Consider the following 20,155-nt stretch of genomic DNA (forward strand, 5'->3'; position numbering starts at 1 on the left):
CCGTCTGGGGCCCCGACTCGCCCCCGCTGCTCTGGAACAGGGACCACGGAGCCCCTCCGTGGCCCTCGCGGCCGCCTCTCGGAGCGGGTCCGAGGCCTGGGTCGCGCAGTCCCGAGTCCCCGCCCGGCCTGGCGCCGAGGCCCGGGGACCGCGCCGGGGCGACGCTGACGCCCGGCCGGCTGTGGCCGCCCGGTTTCGCCACCTGGCGCGGTCAGCGGGCCACCTCCGGTGGGTGGCCTTGGTGCCCGGGGGCTGGGGCGGGCCGCCGCCCCCCGGGGGCCGCCGAGGGGCGCGGGCCGGGCGCGTGGCGGGCGTGGCGGGGGCGTGGCGGGGGCGGAGCCGCGGCCGGAGGCGGCAGTGTCCGGAGCCCGGCTCAGGGGCAGCTGTGGCCACCGCGGAGCTAGGCTGCCTCGAGAGAGCGCCCGGGCGCAGAGGGGCTCACGGGCCGCCGGGGCCGCGCAGAGCAGGTACAGACCTTCCTTGGGACCCCCCGGCCCTGGCGCCCTCTCTCCCGGGTCCCGTTAGGCCACCCGCCCCGCGCCCCCGCGCGCCCCCGCGCGCCCCCGCTCCCTGCGCCCCGCGGTCGCGCTCTAGCCACGACCCTGGCCCCGGCTCTTATAGCCTCGGAAGGTCCTCCAGTCCCTGGGGTCGAATTCCTGGGGAGGGGGCTCTGATCCCGTGGAACTCTGTCCCTGTCACCCGGGAAGAGAACCAGCCAAAATTCCCAGTAAGTCACATAGTAAAGTTGGAAAACATACCCAGGACCTCCTCGCACGCGCCGGCGCCTCCTGCCCTCCTCTAGAGGATGGGGTACCCCGCCGCCACCTCCCCGCCCAACACCCCGTCGCTCCTGGAGTTGCGGGACAGGGGCACTGGGAGGGATGCAGGTGGGTGCCCGGGATCCAGCTCAGCCTGATGACGGAAAGGAAGGACACCTGTTGGATGGTCCTCCAGGACCCAGGAATGGAGGGCACAATGAGAACCAAGGAGTTCTCTCCAGGACAGGGTCTCCATGCCAGCCGGGACACACGCTGTCCAGCCCTCTTCCCCCGCAGTGCAGTGCGACCCGTTTCCCAGCGGTGGGGCCTTCTGGGGGTAAAGGGGTAATTAGCCCTGCCCAGATCTCTCTCCTCTTTGATCTGCCCTGGCCAGCGTGGAGGTGTGGCCAGGAGGAGCCCAAGTTTGTCCAGACCAGTGTCCAGCCTGGCACTGGAGGACCACATCTGACCTCTTCTTTCCTCACCCTGGGCAGTGAGACACACCAGATGAGGGACATGAAAAGGGGTAAAAAGCACTAAGGTGTGTCCCGTTTCTATAGTGGAGGGGCTGTCGGCCCCCCGCCCAGCCGTGCAGGAGGGCTGGGGTGGGACTTTTCCAGAGAGGGAGCCAGGCCTGGCTGGGGCCCCAGGAGCTCACGTCACCCCCACCCCCACCCCTCACTTCTCCAGGGAACTGCCGAAGCCAAAGCCAGCTCAGGACAGGATTATGTGTACTGGGTAGACCCGTGGAGAGAGAGGCATGATACAGACCTGGGGTAGCAGAGAGAGGCAGAGTCAAGAGAGGGAGTGGAAAGGGGACCCCAGAGCAGAGAATGATGGACGGTGGCCATCACCTTCATTTCTCCTTCCCTTCAACCTCAAGGAACTGAGTCAGGCAGAGAGTGGAAGGCGCGGGTGGAACCTTGGCCCTTCTCTGGAGCTGATACCCACACCCTCCCATCTCTCCCCTTCCATCAGGGCGGAGTGCTGACCTCAGTGGTCAGCCCAGCCAGGGAAAGGAGCAGCTATCAACAACCCCATCCCCAAGCCCCCGCAGCTGGGGTGGCCCAGCAGGTCAGGCTCAGCCATTGTGATCTGCCCTCAAACTCCCAAGTCCTGGGTCTCAGGGAGGGAAGGGGGCTGAGTGTTGTCCTCACGCACATTCCTGCCCTTGCCTCTGTCATTTTCCCGCCCCTGAGCTGGCCCACCTCGGCACTGGCTCCTTGGACTCCTTTCCCGGGTGCCTTTCAGATCCAACAGAAACATTTTTTTTTTCCTGGAAAGCATAACTAAGTGGGATGGAGAGTGGGGGGTGGAAAAGCCTGGTACCGAGCCGGAAGGGGCTGGGGAGCAATGGGGGGGCAGTGGGAGCGGCAGGCTTTGGGATTGGGGAGGGGGGGTTCCAAGCTCCACTTTCCTGATTGATCAAAGCTGGACTTCGGGACGACTTCTGGGCTCTTCAGGATGGCAGCCCAGTGACTGGGGAGTGACAGCAGCTATAACTGCATCTCTTCTTCCCAGGTTCCCCCCCCCCCTCCCTCGGTCACGCCTGAAATCAGCCCTCGTTGAACCAGTGCTGGGTGCTGGCCCTGAAGGGAGGTGGAGTTGCAGTGGGGACAGTCACCTGCTTCTCTAGAGATTAAGCCATCAGCCCACTTAGTTTATCCCTTGGCTAAAAAGTGTTTGAGGCAGGCAGACTTGTGCCTGAGGGTTCCAGAAGGACATTAGCTAAGAAGGGAAGAAAAGGCTTGGAGGCAGGTAGGAAACAGAAGGGGCTTCCTGTCAGCTCCTCAAGGGGGCGCCTGTCGTGCCCTCACCACATCCTCCGTCCTCGTGGGAGGACCTCTATCTAGCAGGGCGGGAGTGGGATGAAGCCCATCTTAAGAGAGATGCGTGCGCCTGAGCTGGCCTAGAAGCAGTTCCTAGCTGGGACTAGGGAGGAGCTAAGAAGTTCCTACAGGGCTGAGGGGAGGAGGCTGAGCCTGTGCCCTCCACCCTCCAGCCTCAGCAGCTGGACAAGGGCAGCCGGCCTCCCTAAGCTCACCCCGAGGGTCAGACAGGGATGAGCCGGTCTCCTCCACCCCTCCGTCCTCATTTCCAGATGGCCTTCCGAGGAGTCATCCCTCCCAGGCCCAGCTTTCTGGGGTAACCACCGGGCTTCTGTCCCCGCAGAGCGTACCTCCTCCGCGTCCAGATGTCTGAGTAGTGTGTTTACGTCCGGCCCCCTCCTCCCTGACCCCATCAGAGAGGAGTGATGGGGAAGTGGGCGGGCAGGTAAGAGGTGGGCTGCCAGTCAGAGAGATGGCTCTGTCGCTGGGAGTGAGGGAAAGGAGATCACTGGGGGGGGAGGGGGGGTGATGGGTAACTTCTGCTTTCTGAGTTCTCATCAGGATGTGGGGAGCCTGCTGGGGTGAGGGGCAGTGACGCACGAAGTGCCACCTCTGGTCCAACATCCCCACTCTGCCTTTGGTTTGTAGGCCCTGGTTTGGTCTGATGCTGCTTCTGTCCCTCCCTCAGCTCTGCCTGGATCAGGAGGTGAGCCAGGGACCAGAGCTGTGGTCCTTCCATCTCTCCCCCCCCCCCCCCCGTTTCCCACCCACTTCTCCAGGGCAGGCCTCTGATGAGCTGTGGCCCCTTTCTCTCACACTTGGCTGCCCCCTGCCCCCTCTGCTGCTGAATGTGACCTTGGGCTGGTAACGACCTCCCTGAGCCCTGAGCATTGGACTGGAGCCCTATATGGTACCCCTAAAATCATTCCAATTCTGTGTGACCTTTTTGTCTACATAGGTGTTGTCTGGACATGCTCTTCAGACACCCCCTGAGGACGGCCAGGCCCCTGAGGGCATCTGGGGTCCCTGGAACCAGTGGGCCTCTTGCTCCCAGCCGTGCGGGGTTGGGGTGCAACGCAGGAGCCGGACATGTCAACTGCCAACAACTCAGCTCCACCACAGCCCACCCCTCCCATCCCGGCCCCCAAGACACCCAGAAACCCTGCTCCCCCGAAGACAGGGCCCCAGACCCCAAACTCCCCGGCAAACCCTCCCCCTGTATAGGCCACCGTCTCGGGGAAGAGGTGGCCCACTTCGAGGTCCTGCTTCCCAGTCAGGGAGAGAGGAGGCCCAGGAGGCTCAAGGAGCCAGGAGGTGAGAAGTGGAGCTTTGAGGGAAGGGGTGGGCCTTAAGCAAGGGGTGTGGCTTGGGATAAAAGGGAAGGGGAAAAGGACGCCTGGTTGGGGTGGGGCTTATCTCTGGAGCTAGGAAGTAGAGGGGGAGGGGACACGGGGTCAGAGACTGCCAGAACTGTGACTCCATGTCTGCAACACCTTCTCAGGCCTCGGGTTCGAGACCCCATCAAGCCAGGAATGTTTGGTTATGGGAGAGTGCCCTTTGCTTTGCCACTGCATCGGAACCGCAGACACCCCCAGACACCACCCAGACCTGTGTTCTCCCAGACCTCAGAGCTTCTTCCATCCCTGCCTCTGGGAGCAGAGCCTTCCTCTGCAAACCACACCCCTCAAACCCAGCTGCCTCCTATGGCTTTCTCTGCTCCCACCCTGTCCCCTCCAGCAGAGTCCCCAGGCACTGAGGCTGCTGGGACAGAGGTGCCCCCCAGAGGCAGGCCTGCCTCCCCACAGCCCCGGCCCAGAGCCCAGGCCTCTGGCACACAGCCTCCCCCATCCTCCCCCTCCTTTGGAGAAAGTGGCTCCTTCCACGTGTCCCCTCAACCAAGAATGCCAAGTCCCCGGGATTGGGCCAGCTCCCGGGTAGTAGAGAGACACCCTAATCCTTTCCTTTCTGTCCCTCGGGGCCGAGGCCAACAGAGCTGGGAGCACTGGAGGCCTGCAGGGAGTCTGCACGGGCCCCTGGCGGAGGCCGCCCCTCACTTCACAGATGGCTGGCTGCCTCTGCTGAGGGCCGGCCCCCACCCCAGCTCCCAGTGGAGCCTTTTTGCTCCCAGTACCCCTGTCCCAAGATGTCCTGGGGAGAGTGAGCAGCTGAGAGCCTGCAGCCAAGCGGTGAGTTCTTCCTTGGACACCCCCGCCCGCCCCTTACTGCTTCCCTGACCCCACGTCTGGGTCCTCAGCTTGTCAGATCTGGACCCGAGGGGACAGGCCTTCCACTTGACCTCCTCGGGGTAAGGGCCTTGGAGCCCCCCGCAGACCTGACTTCACCCCTGCTCCCCAGATCCGACCCTGACCCACACCCCCATTTTCCTCCCCAGCTTTGACTCCTCTGTATCCCCCCACCTCAGCCCTGCCCCCCTGAGCAGCCAGACCCCCGGGCCCTGCAGTGTGCCGCCTTTGACTCCCAGGAGTTCATGGGCCAGCTGTACCAGTGGGAGCCCTTCACAGAAGGTGAGGTTTCTACCCCACCCCCCAGGAGGGGGGCTCAAGACGGGCATCTGGGGCAGGAGCCACGCACCCCCTGCGGGTCCCCTGTAGGCCCTCGCATTTTTACTGTGTCCTATCTTCTTTCTTTTGTCCCAGGGCCAGGGGGGAAGGGACAGCACTGGAAAGGGGAGGGGGTTCCAGGGGGGCTCAGATGCTAGTGGGTGGTTGGCAGAGAGGCCAAGCGGGGAGACCATGTGTCCAGAGGTGGCCTTTGGTTTTCTCTGGGAAGAAGTCCATCCCAGGAGGTGAAGTAGACATGGCGTGAGAGGGACACCATCGGAGAGGTGACAGCGAGGTGGGGGTGCGCCATGGCTCCTGGGTGGGGTCACAGCCCTGGCTCCCACATCACTGCCCACTTGATTGTAGGCCTGCACCAGCTTCGTACCGAGGTAACCCTCAGAGCTCTGAGCTCACATAGTCAAAGGTTTCAAGGATCCCTTCTCTTTCACAACCCTGGTCTCAGTGACCTATGGTGACCTGACCCAAATTCTAAGTGACCCTCAAATGAACCTTTCAGAGTACAGAGTCCTCACGGTCTCTTCATCCCCAGTGACCTGGGCAACCTCTGGATGCCCAATAGCTAGTGTAAGCCAAGCTTCTGTCCAGGCCCTGGGGCCTTTCTCAGTTAACCTTCCCCCAGGGACCCCAGCTAACCACCCTCCTGCCCTGTCTCTTAGTTCAGAGCTCCCAGCGCTGTGAATTGAACTGCCGTCCCCGCGGCTTCCGCTTCTATGTCCGCCACACTGAGAAGGTCCAGGACGGGACTCTGTGTCAGCCAGGAGCCCTGGATATCTGTGTGGCTGGACGCTGCCTGGTGAGACTGGGTGGATGGGGTGTGTGCAGACACAAGAAACCAGACTAAGGAGGAAAAGATGGAAGGTTCTCGCCCGCCAGGCGGACTGAGCAGAGCCAAGAGGCGACCTGGGGGAAGCCCCCTCGGCTTCAGACAGGCTTCCCTGAGGCTGGCGGGGGCGGTGGGGCTGGCGAAGAAACAGTCTCGCTTGTGGTGCAAAGATGGAGATGCCGGGTGGAGGGCCGAGTGGTCCCACAGGGGCCGTGCTGAGGTGGGAGGTGGCCCCTGGCTCACCGCTTTTCCCCAGAGCCCGGGCTGTGATGGGATCCTCGGCTCCGGCAAGCGTCCAGATGGCTGTGGAGTCTGTGGTGGTGATGATTCTACCTGTCACCTCGTCTCGGGGAACCTCACTGACCGGGGGGGCCCCCTGGGCTATCAGAAGATCCTGCGGATTCCTGCTGGAGCCTCCCGGCTGCAGATCGCCCAGCTCAGGCCCAGCTCCAACTACCTCGGTGAGCTCTCCGGATCCCCCAAGTCCCCCAAGTCTTGGGCTCCCCGGGTTCCCCAGACTCTCTTCTTGGTCTCTCTCTCTCTCTCTCTTTTTTAAGATTTTATTTATTTATTTATCCTTAGAGGGGAAGGGAAGGAGAGAAGGAGAGAAATAACAATGTATGGTTGCTTCTCATGCTGGGAAGTGGCCTGCAACCCAGGCATGTGCCCTGACTGGGAATCGAACCGCGATCCTTTGGTTCACAAGCCCTTGCTCAATCCACTGAGCTACACCAGCCACTGAGCTACACCAGCCAGGCCTCTTCCTGGTCTCATGGTTCTGCCCTCCACACCCCCATGCAGCCCAGCAAACCAGCTCCAACAGGGGAAAGGAGGAAGCCAAGAGAGCACAGGACATCTGAGGCTCTGAGTGGTTCAGGAAGCGGTGGGACAGGAGGGTGTGACTCACCTCCTATGTCCTGCTCTACCGCCTCCAGCACTGCGAGGCCCTGGGGGCCGGTCCATCATCAATGGAAACTGGGCTGTGGACCCCCCCGGGTCCTACGCGGCCGGTGGGACGGTCTTTCAGTACAACCGTCCTCCTCGAGAGGAAGGCGCGGGGGAGAGTCTGGCAGCTGAAGGCCCCACGACGCAGCCTGTGGACGTCTATGTGAGCGCGGGGTCTGGGGGAGCAGGGCCGCCGGGAGGGGCTTTCCCTCTGGGGGCAAAGATGAGGGGAAGGCGAGTAGGCTGCACCCCTACCACCCCCCACACTCATTATCTTCTCTTTTTCTCCCCAGATGATCTTTCAGGAGGAAAACCCAGGCGTTTTCTATCAGTATGTCATCTCTTCACCTCCTCCAAACCTTGAGAACCCTTCCCCAGAGCCCCACATCCCCCAGCTCCAGCCTGGTGAGACCCCCATCCCTAGAGCTAGGAGGACGGGGAGAGGGTGAAAGGGAGTCTCCGAGGCAGTGGGAAGCACCTGATTTGCCTATTCGACTCTCCTTGCACAGAGATTTTGAAGGTAGAGCCCCCACCTGTTTCAGCGCCCCGCCCCACGCGGACCCCCGGCACCCTCCAGCGTCAGGTGCGCATCCCCCAGATGCCCGCCCCGCCCCACCCCGGGACACCCCTGGGGTCTCCAGCCGGATTCTGGAAACGAGTGGGACACTCCGAGTGCTCAGCTTCCTGTGGAAAAGGTGAGACCTCACACACCAGCCTGTGTTCCTGGCACCCTCAGCCCAAGTCCCAGCTTGGCGCGCCTGACGCACATCCTGGACCGTGGGTCCACACCTGGACTCAGTGCCAAGTTGGGGGCCCCACGGACACTGGACTGGGAGCCATCCCACCCCCAAGCTTCCCTCTCCTCCCTTCAGGAGTGTGGAGTCCCATCTTCCTCTGCATTTCTCGTGAGTCAGGAGAGGAACTGGATGAACGCAGCTGTGCCGTGGGCGCCAGGCCCCCGGTCTCCTCGGAACCCTGCCATGGCCCCCCGTGTCCCCCATAGTGAGTATGACCTCCAGGGAGGATCAGGGTCCTGGCGGCACAACAGTCGTCCTGGGCAAACACACCCTCGCTGCCCAGAGGTCTCACAGCACGGCTCTCCTGGCTGCAGAGACAGTGTTCAGTGGGAAAGGCTCACGGTCCAGAGACAGCGAGACAATCCCAGCAGCCTGAGCCTCACAAAGGAACCCCGACTCCAATGGCCAAATACGCCCACCCTCCTCGGAGTCTGCCCACCCCAGTCTGTCTGCCCTCTCTGCACAGGGCAGCCCCACACACCTCCTCTCTGCCGTTTCTGTCTGTCCCTCCCTCACCCTACGCATGACCACAGCTGGGAGGCCGGTGAGTGGACGTCCTGCAGCCGATCCTGTGGCCCCGGCACCCAGCACCGCCAGCTACGCTGCCGGCAGGAGTTTGGCGGGGGTGGCTCCTCGGTGCCTCCCGAGCGCTGTGGGCACCTCCCGCGGCCCAGCATCACCCAGCCCTGCCAGCAGCGCCTCTGTGGCCACTGGGAGGTTCGCTCCCCCTGGAGCCAGGTGAGTGGGGTCAGACAGGCAGGCTCTTGGGGTGGGGGCGGAGGGATCCTAGGGCAGTCGGCCCCAGGGAGCTACAGCAGTGGTTTTCCAACTTATTTTTCATCGGCAGAAACTTTTTACCAAGATTTCATATGGAGCCCCAACCTACAAGTCAGATAAGAGCCTGAACCTGGGTTGGGGCCCAGAGTCCCACCCTCACCCCACAAAGCCATGTAACGGCTGAGCCAGGAGTCAAAGGCAGATCCTTGTTCAAAAGCCACAGAGCTGGAGGCTGGTGAGGAAAACTGGACCCAGCTCCTTGGATCCTCTCATCCCCTTAGTGTTCTGTGCGGTGTGGGCGTGGCCAGAGGAGCCGGCAGGTGCGCTGCGTTGGAAACAATGGTGATGAAGTGAGCGAACGGGAGTGTGCATCAGGTCCCCCACGGCCCCCCAGCAGAGAGGCCTGTGACATGGGGCCCTGTACCATGGCCTGGTTCCATAGCGACTGGAGCTCTAAGGTGGGCCCCAAACCCAGGACACCCTATCAGAGCCTTTTCAAAACAGCTCAGTAAACATTTACTGAGCAGGCACGTGCTACGTGTTAGACCCTGCTGTTGCTGGGAACTCGGTGGTGAGAGAAACTTCCACCGCGTTCCTGGGCTCCTGGCAGGGGTTCCCCCCATCTGGCTGGTACCCCTGGGGCGTTCCCTAGCTCACAGGATCTGGGTCCAGGACATACTGATCCTCTTCCCCTCGCAGCCCCTCACACAGCCCCTTCTGCTCCGCTTCTCAACAGTGCTCAGCCGAGTGTGGGACAGGAATCCAGAGACGTTCTGTGGTCTGTCTTGGGAGTGGGGAGGAAGCAGGAGCAGAAACCAGCGAGCAGAGTTGTGCCTCAGGAAGCCGCCCCCCTGACATGCGTGCCTGCAGCTTGGGGCCCTGTGAGGTGACATGGTGCTGGTACACAGGGCCCTGGGCTGAGGTGAGCTTAGAACCTGGGAGGGGGCTTCCCTGTGGGCGGTTGGGAGTGACCCCTGCTCTCCCTTCTCCTTACACACCCAATGCTTCTCCTCCATCAGTGTTCCTCAGATTGTGGCTCTGGCACACAGCGTAGAGATGTCATCTGTGTGTCCAAACTGGGGACTGAGTTCAACGTGACGTCTTCTAGCAACTGTTCCCACCTGCCCAGGCCCCCTGCCCTGCAGCCCTGTCAGGGGCAGGACTGCCAGGATCGATGGTTTTCTACGCCCTGGAGTCCGGTGAGTGCCTGGTTTCCCTCCCCTGCTCAGCGTGGATTTCCGGGGGGGGGGGGGGCTCCTCTCACCAAACCCCCGCCTGTGGCCCAGGACAAGGCCAGCTGCAGTTTAACATTGTCCTACTTCCTGTACACCTGAGTATCAGGTGGGCCCTCTCTATGCGGGATGTCATAATGCTCCAGGAAAGCCCCGCTCACATACTCCTGTCCGAGGAGGAGGAGGAGGAGGAGGAGGAGGAGGAGGGGGAGGAGGGGGAGGGGGAGGGGGACCCTGGGCTGCAGGAGGAGCCTGGAGCACAGCAAAGGTCTGATTTGGTAGCCGGGGTCTCCCCAGTGTTCTCGCTCCTGCCAGGGTGGCGTGCAGACAAGGGAGGTCCAGTGCCTGACTGCCAACCAGACCCTTAGCACCCGATGCCCTCTCCACCTGCGGCCCTCCAGGAAAAGACCCTGTAACAGCCAGCCCTGCAGCCAGCGCCCCGGTAAAGAGCCCCCTCTCCCTGGCTTCCAGTAGAATGGAGGTAGCTGAAGTGTGGGTGGAAATGGGAAAGGACCCGTGGGAGTGGGCAACACTCCTCCAGAGGGATGGGTCTTGGTGACTCTCTTCTGCCCACTGGCCTTCTCTGTCCCTAGATGATCAATGCAAGGACAGTTCTCCACATTGCCCCCTGGTGGTACAGGCCCGGCTCTGCGTCTATCCCTACTACACAGCCACCTGTTGCCGCTCTTGTGCCCACGTCCTGGAGCAGTCCCCGCCAGAGCCTGCCTGAAATGGGTCCAGGAGAAGACCCTGTCCTCATGGTTTCTCACGCCACCATCAGTCACCCATCAATCAGCTCGCTCTGTACCCTCTGGCTCTCCAGCTTGTCCTGGTCTCACCAGGGATGTCCCCTCGAGTGGTTGAAGGTGGCAGGATGACTGACAGTGACTCTCCAGACATGTGTGGTTGTGTCAGTGTGATGCTGTATGTGCACACCTGTCCCCAGATGTGTATCCGGGCCTGCAAGGATGTGTGTGCCACTTCCCACAAAGCAAGTCTGCAGCTCCTTAGTAATCTGAGATGCTTAGCGACTGCCGCCCTGACCCCCCAATCCCAACTTGGTGCCCTAGACCTCAGTTCTCCTGGTCAGGCCTCACTCTTCTAACCGCCCTTTTATCCTTAGACCCCTTCTCCCCTTACCCAGGCACTCTATCCCTGCCTCTCCTAGTTAATTAGCCAGGGGTAGGGGTCAGCCACTGCCAACCCTGCCTTATCCCAAGAAGAGTGACTACCTCCCCAGAACAGGGACCAGCTGGGCAGAGGATGGAAAGAGAAAGGTTAAGAATAATGCTACCCAGCCCCTGCTCCCGTCCCCCCCCCCACCTCCTGAAGTGATTCTCACCCCAGAACTAATTTATTTTTTATTAAAGATGATTATGACAAATAAGAAACAGGCTCTTTATTTTGCTCATGGGAACTCAGCTATACGAGCCACCTACGTAAGCAGTGTGCGGTCAGAATGAAGGGTGGGAAGGGGAAACAGCAGGCGGAGCAAGCCCAGGTGGAGAGAATCTAGGCCCAGAAAGGCTAATGTGTGAGCCCCAGTCACAAGAGATCAGAAGCCTGGGTCAGGCGAAGAGGATCCTGGGCCACGGGCCTGCAGGTTGGTCACTGACCACTAGGGGTCACCACTTCTCCCAGTTTAGCTATGGAGCTGGGAGCTTGGGTCCAGAGCTGAGAAAAAAACTGCCTGCTCTGTGGTGGGTTTGATAGCAGGCTGGGTGTTTCTGTAAAGTCTTCTGGAACTTAGTAGCACTTCTTTCAGTTGGGGACGGAGCTGAAACAGCAGCTGGCTTTTCAAGTGTCTTTTTTCCTGTTCTCTTTCTTTGGCCTTGCTTTCCTGCCTCCCCTATCCTTTCTGCTGTTACTGCCCATTTCCCTATTAAGCTGTTGGTTTACTGCTTGTCATAGGGTGGGGGAAGTGATTTCCGCTCCCACCCCTTCCCTCCTGGAGGAGGTGGAGCCTGGCCCAGCTCTAGGCAGGACTGGATGTCCTGCCAAACACACATTCCTTCTAGTTGTCTCACCCTGGTCTCCTCCCTCCTGCCTCCGGGCCGGCTCATTTTATCTCAAGGTAAATAGCTTGCTAGAGGTGGTGGGAGAGCAGGCAGCCTTTTCCATAACACACATTCTCTCCCTGACCTTGACCAATCTGAGAGCTGAGTCCAGGTCTCTCCACTTCTGGAAGACAGGCTTCCCAGGGGTCCCTGTGCCTAGGAAGGGGTCGTTGCTACAGAATCAGACTCCTCTCCCCATTGGAAACTTCCCTCTCCACCCATCTACCCGTCACTGCACCTCGTCAAGTCTGGCTGAAGAAGAGCCTCCATAAAGACCTGCAGAAACAGCTGAACTCAGTGGCTGGTTGTGCTCTGTGTCCTGTGTATACCCGGACCTTGTGATGGGCAAGGACTTGTCTAGTCAGACCTCTACCTTGGGACTTAGGCCCTATCTGGGCTGGAAGTGGCCGAGAAGGAAGACTTTGGCCTGTACCTTGAGAATGGGTGAGGGAGGAGGCCAAAGGGAATGGAGGAAAAGGAAAATAAAAAGGACTTTAACCCAGGGCAAGGAGTGAGTGAGGAGGAGGAAACCCCAGTCTGGGTGGCCCTGCTCAGCCTAAACTGCAAAACTAAAGAGACACGTCCTTATCTCTGGTGAACCTATAAGGGAATCAGATGTGGGGGACCAGAGAAGTGAGCAAGCCCAGTGCATATCGAGAGCTAAAGGCAGAATCCTTAGAGAAGGAAGGGGTGGTGCTGAGTAGCTGGGGCCCTCCCAGCGATTCCTGGAAGCCAGGGCTGGGCAGTGGCCCTGGCTCAGCTGACTTCCCCGAAGTTCCCCCTCCCTGGTAGGGCCTCTCAAGGCTGTTGCTGGGCAGGTTTGGAGCTTGGTGTACCAATCATTTGGAGAACCAATCACAGGTGAGAAATGCAAACACGGCCCCTATGAAAGCTCCCCCCAGCTTTAGCACCTCCCTTGAGCAGCTCCCTTCCGGTCTCCAGTCCCTGATTTCTCAGGAGTGGGCTTTCATCTGGGGTTGCCCCCTTCCCCTTCTTATTTTAAAGCTAAGAGTCTGTAAGGTTCCTAAGGATTCTTTCCTCTGGACACCGAGGTCAGTATGGGGTCAGTGCTGAAGGTTTCAGGAAGGGAAACCTGACCCCAAGCAACCCCTTTTCCTGGCTCCATAGAGGGGATTAGTGTGGCCAGACACCTCCGTTGTTGACCTCTGAAGCCCTGGAAGGACTTGAGAGAGAGGAAGCTGCAACCCAAGGCCAGGGAGATGTGGAGGGGCCCAAGTTCTGGTGCAATGGGGGAAATTAGGGAAGGACCCAGGAAGTGCACCCTGAGATCTGAGGTGGGGGTGGGGTGGCCATAGGAATGACCTTGATATGCCCAGGAGAAGCATGCAGAAGGCCAGCAGACTGCTGAGGGCTCCTCGTTTCTGAGTGTTTGTAAGGGGACTGTGGGTCTGTGTCAGTCAGTGTACCTAGGTCTCAGTCCAGCTGGGTCAGAACTCTCCTCCCCTCCCTGTCCCAGCTTCCCCAGGGTAATCACCCACCCAATTAAGCTGTGGCCTTCAGACTAAATTTAGCTACTAGACTTCCCCAACCCCTTGGGCCTCCCTCCTAGCAGGTGCTCACAGCTGCAAGGCTGAGTCTGTGGAGGCCTTTTTGTCACTGTTACCTCCGCGGTCCCGATTCAGCCTCTCTGGGAACTAGGAGTGAAGCAGAGCACAGGAACTCACTTGCTGGCCCAGGACACGAGTGACACTTCTCAGCCATAGGGCACCTCTCTCAAGGGGCGCGTCGGACAACCACGTTGACAAACCTGGAGGGCTGCAGGGGGGCAGCGGGACCGAGGGAGAACCAAATATAAGGGGAAGCACCCCTCCAGATTCTCTCCAACCAGATCTTTCATTTTTTGCTTTGCCCTTCTCCCCATTTCACAAATAGAGAACCTCATTTTTACTTGGCAACCTCCCAGACTGGGGTAAATGAATCAGGGAGACCTATTCTTGAACCACGGAGCATCATGCTAGAGTAGATACTGAGTTTGGGGCTGAGTGTGGTGAGGGTGGGGGTCCCCACCCTCTCTCCTACAACGTGCCTCAATTCCAACCATCTCTGGGGCAGGGAGTCAGTTGGGTGGGGAAGTTAGAGCAGAGGGGGCTTATTTTTCACAGGCAGGTGATGAAGTATCAGCTTTAAAGGGTGGGAGGCACCTTCTACAGGAAGAAGAAAGCCTCAGGAAAGTACCTAAGACTAAGTTTGTCAACAAGAGTGGTATTTGTGTTAACCTCAAATGACAGCGCACACCATCTCCGCAGTCCCCAGCTTTTTGGCACCAGGAACCAGTTTCATGGAATGAAATTGGTATTTCCAAGCGTGCAGGTGGGGGTGGGGGCAGCGGAGGCAGTGTGGGGAGCACTGCTCACCTCCTGCTGTGCAGACCCCATGGGGGGGCACCCTTGAATCTAATTTTGGTCTCCCTGACTCAGGAGAATGGGTGAAACTCTAGAGGAGGGTGTTTCAGGCCTGCAGTCTGAAGGTACAAAGGACTGGAGAGAGGAATGAGCAAACCTAGTCCAAACTGGGTGTGCGTGAGCCATGGCCATCAGATCTGAGGGAGCCGATCAGCCACACCAGCTGAAGGGGACGTGCAGCAATGACTGGGAACCAGACAGACCAGAAAATTTTCTCAGAGAGCCCCAGAGAACTATGAGTGGCCTGGGGAAACCTCAGTAGTTACAGTGGGGATGGGTTCCATTTCGGGAAGGTCTGGGGCTAGGGTTAGAAGCATGTGTTGTACTCGCGGAGCCTTGCATGAATCTCTTGACACAGCTCCACAGAACTCTGAGTGAAGAGGAAAAAAACTGGGGAACGCAGATGCAGTTACTCATAAAAAGGCGAGACTGTGTCCCTGGGGCCCCTAGGCTAAAAGGCAAGGTGGCGAAGGCCCTGCCCTTGATGGGAGGGGCAGAAATATCTGGCCCTGGATCCAGAGTACATCCTCCTTTCACCCCCCACCCCCCACTACTGATTCTTGATTGCCTGCCTCTTTCATCACATCGTAAGGCTCCTTTTTAGCTCTAGCAGATTGTCCAGTAGAGGAGCGGGCAAACTTTTTTACTCAAGGACCATGTGTAAATATTTTCAGCTCTGCGGGCCACAGACTCCGTGCCGCAACTCCTCACCTCTGGCCGCAGCACAAAAACAGCCCTGGACAATATGTAAACACATGGGCGTGGTGACTGTCCCAATCAACGTTTTGACACTGAAATTTTAGTTTTATATCATTTTAACCTGTCACGAAATACATTTTTCAACCATTTAAATACACAAAAACCTTTCTTACCTTTTAGGCTGAACAAAAATGGGTACTAGGGCCAATTTGGCAGACAGGTATATGCTGACCCCTAGGTTTTTTTCCCATCTGGCTGAACTGTTCTCTGTCCAGCCATAGAAAATCCTGTTTGTGTCCCCTCTGGGCTTCAACATACAGCTGTAGAGTCTTTTAATTCAGCCTCCTACCTATGCTATCTGCTGCAGAGTAGCTCTGCCCAGGGAATTCAATGATTTGGAAATGGTTAACAGAGCAAACTAGTGCGCCACAAGAAGTTTTAAAACATGCAAACCTACCCTGCTGGTGCGGCTCAGTGGGTTAAGAACTGGCCTGCGAACCGAAAGGTCACCGGTTTGATTCACCGTATGGTACACGCCTGGGTTGCGGGCCAGGTCCCCGGTTGGGGCATGCGACGGAAAGTTGATCGATGTTTCCCTCCCCCTCTAAAAAAAATAAACAAACACAAATCTATAAAGAATAATTTAAAAAAGAAAAACATGCGATACCTGTCCTGGCCAGGTGGCTCAGTTGATTGGAGCATCATCCTGTATGCCCAAAGTTGCAGGTTCGATTCCCAGTGTGGGCACATACCGAGGCTGTGGGTTCCATCCCAGTCGGGGTATGTACGGGAGGTAACCAATCAATGTTTCTCTCTCACATTGATGTTTCTCTCTCTCTCCCTTCCCCTCTCTCTAAAATCAATAAACATATCCTCAGATAAGGATTAAAAAATAGTAATAGTAAAAAAATAAAGTAATAATACATGCAATGCCTGTTTAGTCAGGGCACTGACCTCTTTTCTCTTAGATTGTCAAATAAAAAAAAGACAGCAGCCAACATACTAGCCATCTGGCATGAATGAGTCAAAATCATACCTATTTTTTGGGGGTCAGATCTTCAAAAGATACATTTTCTGGTGTGCCGCAGAATTTTAGTAATTAGTTTACGTGTGCCATGAGATGAACAAGGCTGAAAATCGCTGGCATTAATCCTTAAAGAATATTTCCTGAAATTCCTTCCATTTGTATAGTGCTTTAAGGTAAAGCATTTGTATATATTATCTTTAAATCCTAGTAAGACTTTAAATCCAGTTTACAGGGGAGAAAGTTAAACTTTCCCCTTCCTCCTTTAGTTCTGGTTGGTTGAATGATTCAAATGACATGAGGCAGCTTAACAGGAGAAAATCAAATTTTAATGACGTGTGCATGGGGAATTCACATAAGCACAAATACTCCAAAGTCAATGAGGTCAAATCAGGTGTATGTGTCATTTTAGTCAAGGAAGGGGAGGGGGTGGAAGGGGAGCAAAGTTTTGCCACCTCAAAACATGCCTTTTTGGATATTGATTCGAAGACAGTTTTTGAGAAACAAAAGACTCAGGAAAAACCTTTGACTTCCCCCCAAATTTTGGACATTTTGTACATCTATAATAACTTTTGGATATCTTCTCCTGTTAATTTGTCTCTGTTAATTGGATTATTAGCCTAGGCAGAAGAATTTAGAAAGATGAAAGTTATTTTTTGCTGCCCTATATAGGCAATTCACAGGTAGACAAGAGCAAACATGTGATAAAGAAATTCTTACAGGGCCACCCAGAAACAATGGGACACAAAGGGGAATTTAGCAAATTTCTGCTGGGATCCTCCCAGGCTGCCACACTTAGTTTGTAATTGTCTGTGCTCGGGTGATAATGCCAAGGTTCCCTTTCTGAAGCAGGTTTTTCTATGTGAATCTCCTTAGGCAGGTAAGGGGGAGGAAAAAACCCAAAAAACAAAAAACCTCTTCCTGAGTTTGCTGGGCTTTGTTTTTAACTCAAAATAATCTGTATGCCAGGGTGGCTCATTCTGGGGAGGTTTGCTCCAGGCCCCCACAAAATTCTACCTGATTCTTTTGTTCTGTTACTCAGTTTCAATCAGACGGGGCACCTTTATCAAAATAGTAATTTGGGCCACAGTGATAGTGATCCAGAACTTGAACGGTTTTAAGTGTTTTTGTTTTCAAATGTATTTAGTATTTGGATCCAAGGAAATAATTTAAACAAATATATTTGGTTTTTGTTTAAGGTGCACTATCACGCACAAACATAGGCGTGTGTATTTCTAATTGAGTCACTTAATTTCTAATTTCCTTCCTTAGGACAAACTTTATCAAAGTTGTGTGTTCACGTTTTCTGTACTTAAAAACAGTGCAGATGCATTTAAAACAAAAATAATGTATATCAGGCATTGCTTCCCAATCCTCATTCTGTTATTGTAAGTTTTTCTTTCACTCATAGTATTGATGCACGTGTCCTTCAAGGTTCCCAATGGGGAAAGACGATTCAGACGCCCTATCCAGGGTCAGACCTGACTACCAAACTTGGAGGTGGGACACGAAGGGGCAAGGAAGCAAGAAACCCGCCACTCTCCCCACCATTACGAGCTCTGAAAAGACTTCATTTCGAAACACGAAACCTCGTTTCGACATGAAGTTATTTCCTTCTTTCTGTGTCTCTACTTGCCTCATGAGGGATTTCTGAGAAATGAAAAATGTCACTTCCCACAGCCTGTCTAGTTGTTTTTTTCAACGATGAAAAGGAAACCGTGGTGCAAAAGGAGCTGCTTAAGCATACAGTATTTATACTTTTTTTTTATTTACTTATTTGAGAAACATCGAGTTGCTGTTCTACTTATTTATGCATTCATTGACTCTCACATGTGCTGTGTGACTGGGATTGAACGGGCAACCTTGGTGTATCAGACGATGCTCTAACCAACTGAGCTACCCAGCCAGGGCTTAAGTATATAGTATTAATCCCAAACCTAAGACAAATGCCCTTCCCATCGGTCAGTGGATGTGGGTTCCACCTTGCCTTAGATCTGGGCTTTCAGGGCCTAAAGAAACAAACAAGCTATCCTCCCAGGAAGTTTCAGTACAAGCAGTGAAACCTAACAGCTGCTCCTTGCAGGAGCCCAGCTGTCTGCTCATACCCTGCCACCCCTCCACCCCCTCCTTGCCACCAAGGACAGGAGATGGGTGGGAACTGCTCCAGGCAACCTCAGTAATGGGGGTGTGAGCTGAGGACAAAATGCAAGAGAGACACACACACAGACAGGAATCAAATGCGCATAAAAGTGATGTTTCTTAGGGAAAGTCTCTATCTCCCCCTGACCCCCTCAAATCTGGATACCTGAGAGTCATACCAGCCTGCTAAGGGAAACTATGAAATGCACAGAAAAAATTTCAAACCCAGCTCCTCCTACCAGACAAGAAACTAACTTTTTTAGGGGCACAGAATTGATGCATTTCTAAAATCAAAATGAAATGGAAAACTCATTTAAGCCAGGATGAAAACAGTTAAACATTCTTTTCCTTGTGTGCGTCCTTGGCTCTCTTTCCCAGCACACCTTGTCCCAGGCTAACTTGAATAAACATACACATGTGACCACAGGAGGGCGGGAAGAAAACCAAGTGGGGGTGGTGAAATTCTGAATGGAATGCAGCCCCAGCTAGTTAGGGGCCCAGGCTGAGACCTCTGGCACTGGCTGTGGATTTATACAGGCAGAGAAGCCAAAACAATGAGCTCATGGGCAAGAATGCAGCCAGTGGGGAAGTCTGGGCAGTCAGAGCAAACTGTTTTTTGTTTTGTTTTTTTTTAAACTAGGATGGGAATAGCTGTTAACGGTCTCCCACGGGAACGAGATTAGGGAGTGTTGCGCCACCATTCAGTATCTGGGGGTCCAGTTAAATAACTGGGGGGGACGGGACTGTTCCTTAGTAAAACTCCATTCTGCAGAGAACATAGCACTCTCAGTCCTGTATTGAAAAACTCAGTTATGAGAACCTAGGTGGAGAAAGCCGACGCGTGGCTGGTGAGATGAGTGAGCAAGCTATCCTATAGGTGATGCTTTTAAGACAACTTTATTCAAAGTAGGTCTGCCATTGCCAGCTCCTGCACTCAAAGTCCAGTGATGGCTGTGACCCTGAAATTGTGTGTTCAGAGCCACCATTTTAAACAAGATAAACAATGAAGTCTGTCTGTACTTCTCAAATAAACACAATGCACTCAGCTGTGTCATTTACACCAAATTCAGACCTCCAAGGCCAAAAAGACATCTTTTTCTGCCAGTGTTTTCAATAGTTTTGTTAAGTCCCTAAATGGAAGAAACTGAAGAGATAATATGTTCACTGGTCATGCATGGTGACAGGGAGGAAGGCAGAGAGGAAAGATGAAGTGATGTGAAGAAAAAAAATTATCTACAAATCTCCCCCTCCCCCGACAGCCGCAGAGGTTCTTTCCCAACTACAGCGTTTGTGCACGTAGCTTCCTATTCAGTCTTTCAGGTCCAACCTCTGACCTCCTTCTGCTTCCAGAGCTTGTCACTCTGCTGTGCCCCACCTTATTCTTATAATACCTTTACTGTAGCACTTTGTGCACTGTATTCTAATTATTTTTTGTCCATGGTTATCCTACTATGGATTGCGTGGTTTAATATTCTGCCTCAGTTGCTTTCTCATTCTAAGGATTGGTTATGCACAAATTCTTCAGGATGTATCCCCGAAGAACAAGGACATTCTCTTACATAACCACAATACAATACACTCCAGAAACTTAACAGTGATACAGTACTATCTAACACATTGCCCATACCCAGAAATCACCCTGCACATAGTTGTCATGTTTCAACTGCTCCCTGGTCTTTTTGGACCAAGTTTCTTAAGAGGAAGAACTATTCCCTTTATAATTCCCGCAACCAACAGTGCATGATACATACTAAACAGTCCACTGCCATGAAATGGTAATGATTGAGACTCAACATCTGGCTGCCTAGAGCTCATTGCAGTATTGAAGAATCTTTAATAATAAAAAAAAGGTAATCCTGAACGTGGGATGAGCAGAGAAGACAAAGTAAGAACACAGAAACCAATGCCAGAAACAAGCTATGTAAATGGTTATTTATAAGGGGTAAAATCCAGAGTAGTATTTTCAGCCTTAATACACTTTGTAACAGGAACTATTATTCTATGCAGAAAAAGAACAAAACTTGCCACTTGTATTCTTTTTTTGACCTCACAAGAATCTTTAGTAAAGAA

At 55.1% G+C, this 20,155-nt stretch overlaps 1 protein-coding gene and 1 long non-coding RNA gene across 2 annotated transcripts; one reads left to right on the forward strand and one right to left on the reverse strand.

Annotated features, from left to right (window-relative positions):
* The first annotated feature begins 350 nt into the window (after window positions 1-350).
* On the forward strand, window positions 351-11,132 carry ADAMTSL4 (ADAMTS like 4). Its single transcript, XM_037125712.2, has 18 exons — window positions 351-467; window positions 2,931-3,032; window positions 3,236-3,293; window positions 3,546-3,901; window positions 4,089-4,773; window positions 5,010-5,112; window positions 5,826-5,962; window positions 6,249-6,453; window positions 6,928-7,100; window positions 7,231-7,342; window positions 7,447-7,632; window positions 7,810-7,939; window positions 8,268-8,472; window positions 8,793-8,969; window positions 9,248-9,433; window positions 9,531-9,710; window positions 10,041-10,185; window positions 10,337-11,132. The coding sequence occupies exons 2-18, from the start codon at window positions 3,013-3,015 to the stop codon at window positions 10,471-10,473; spliced, it is 3,195 nt and encodes a 1,064-aa protein (XP_036981607.2). The 5' UTR covers window positions 351-467; window positions 2,931-3,012; the 3' UTR covers window positions 10,474-11,132.
* On the reverse strand, window positions 11,092-17,126 carry LOC119034632 (uncharacterized). Its single transcript, XR_005079599.2, has 3 exons — window positions 15,959-17,126; window positions 15,380-15,775; window positions 11,092-13,576 (listed from the first exon to the last, which is right to left on the reverse strand). It is a non-coding gene; the product is annotated as an uncharacterized LOC119034632 (long non-coding RNA).
* Window positions 17,127-20,155: the final 3,029 nt, after the last annotated feature.

The sequence above is a fragment of the Artibeus jamaicensis genome, unplaced genomic scaffold, assembly GCF_021234435.1.
Source record: "Artibeus jamaicensis isolate MK-2021 breed Jamaican fruit bat unplaced genomic scaffold, CSHL_Jam_final contig_1715, whole genome shotgun sequence".
In the NCBI taxonomy this organism is placed as follows: domain Eukaryota; kingdom Metazoa; phylum Chordata; class Mammalia; order Chiroptera; family Phyllostomidae; genus Artibeus; species Artibeus jamaicensis.

Bases quoted from the DNA above. Each gene is read 5' to 3' on its own strand.
- ADAMTSL4 (XM_037125712.2), top strand. From the start codon at position 3,013: ATGGGGAAGTGGGCGGGCAG. The intron at 4,774-5,009 runs GTGAGTTCTTCC...CCCCCACCTCAG, and splicing joins TGAGAGCCTGCAGCCAAGCG to CCCTGCCCCCCTGAGCAGCC. The intron at 7,101-7,230 runs GTGAGCGCGGGG...TTTTCTCCCCAG, and splicing joins CGCAGCCTGTGGACGTCTAT to ATGATCTTTCAGGAGGAAAA.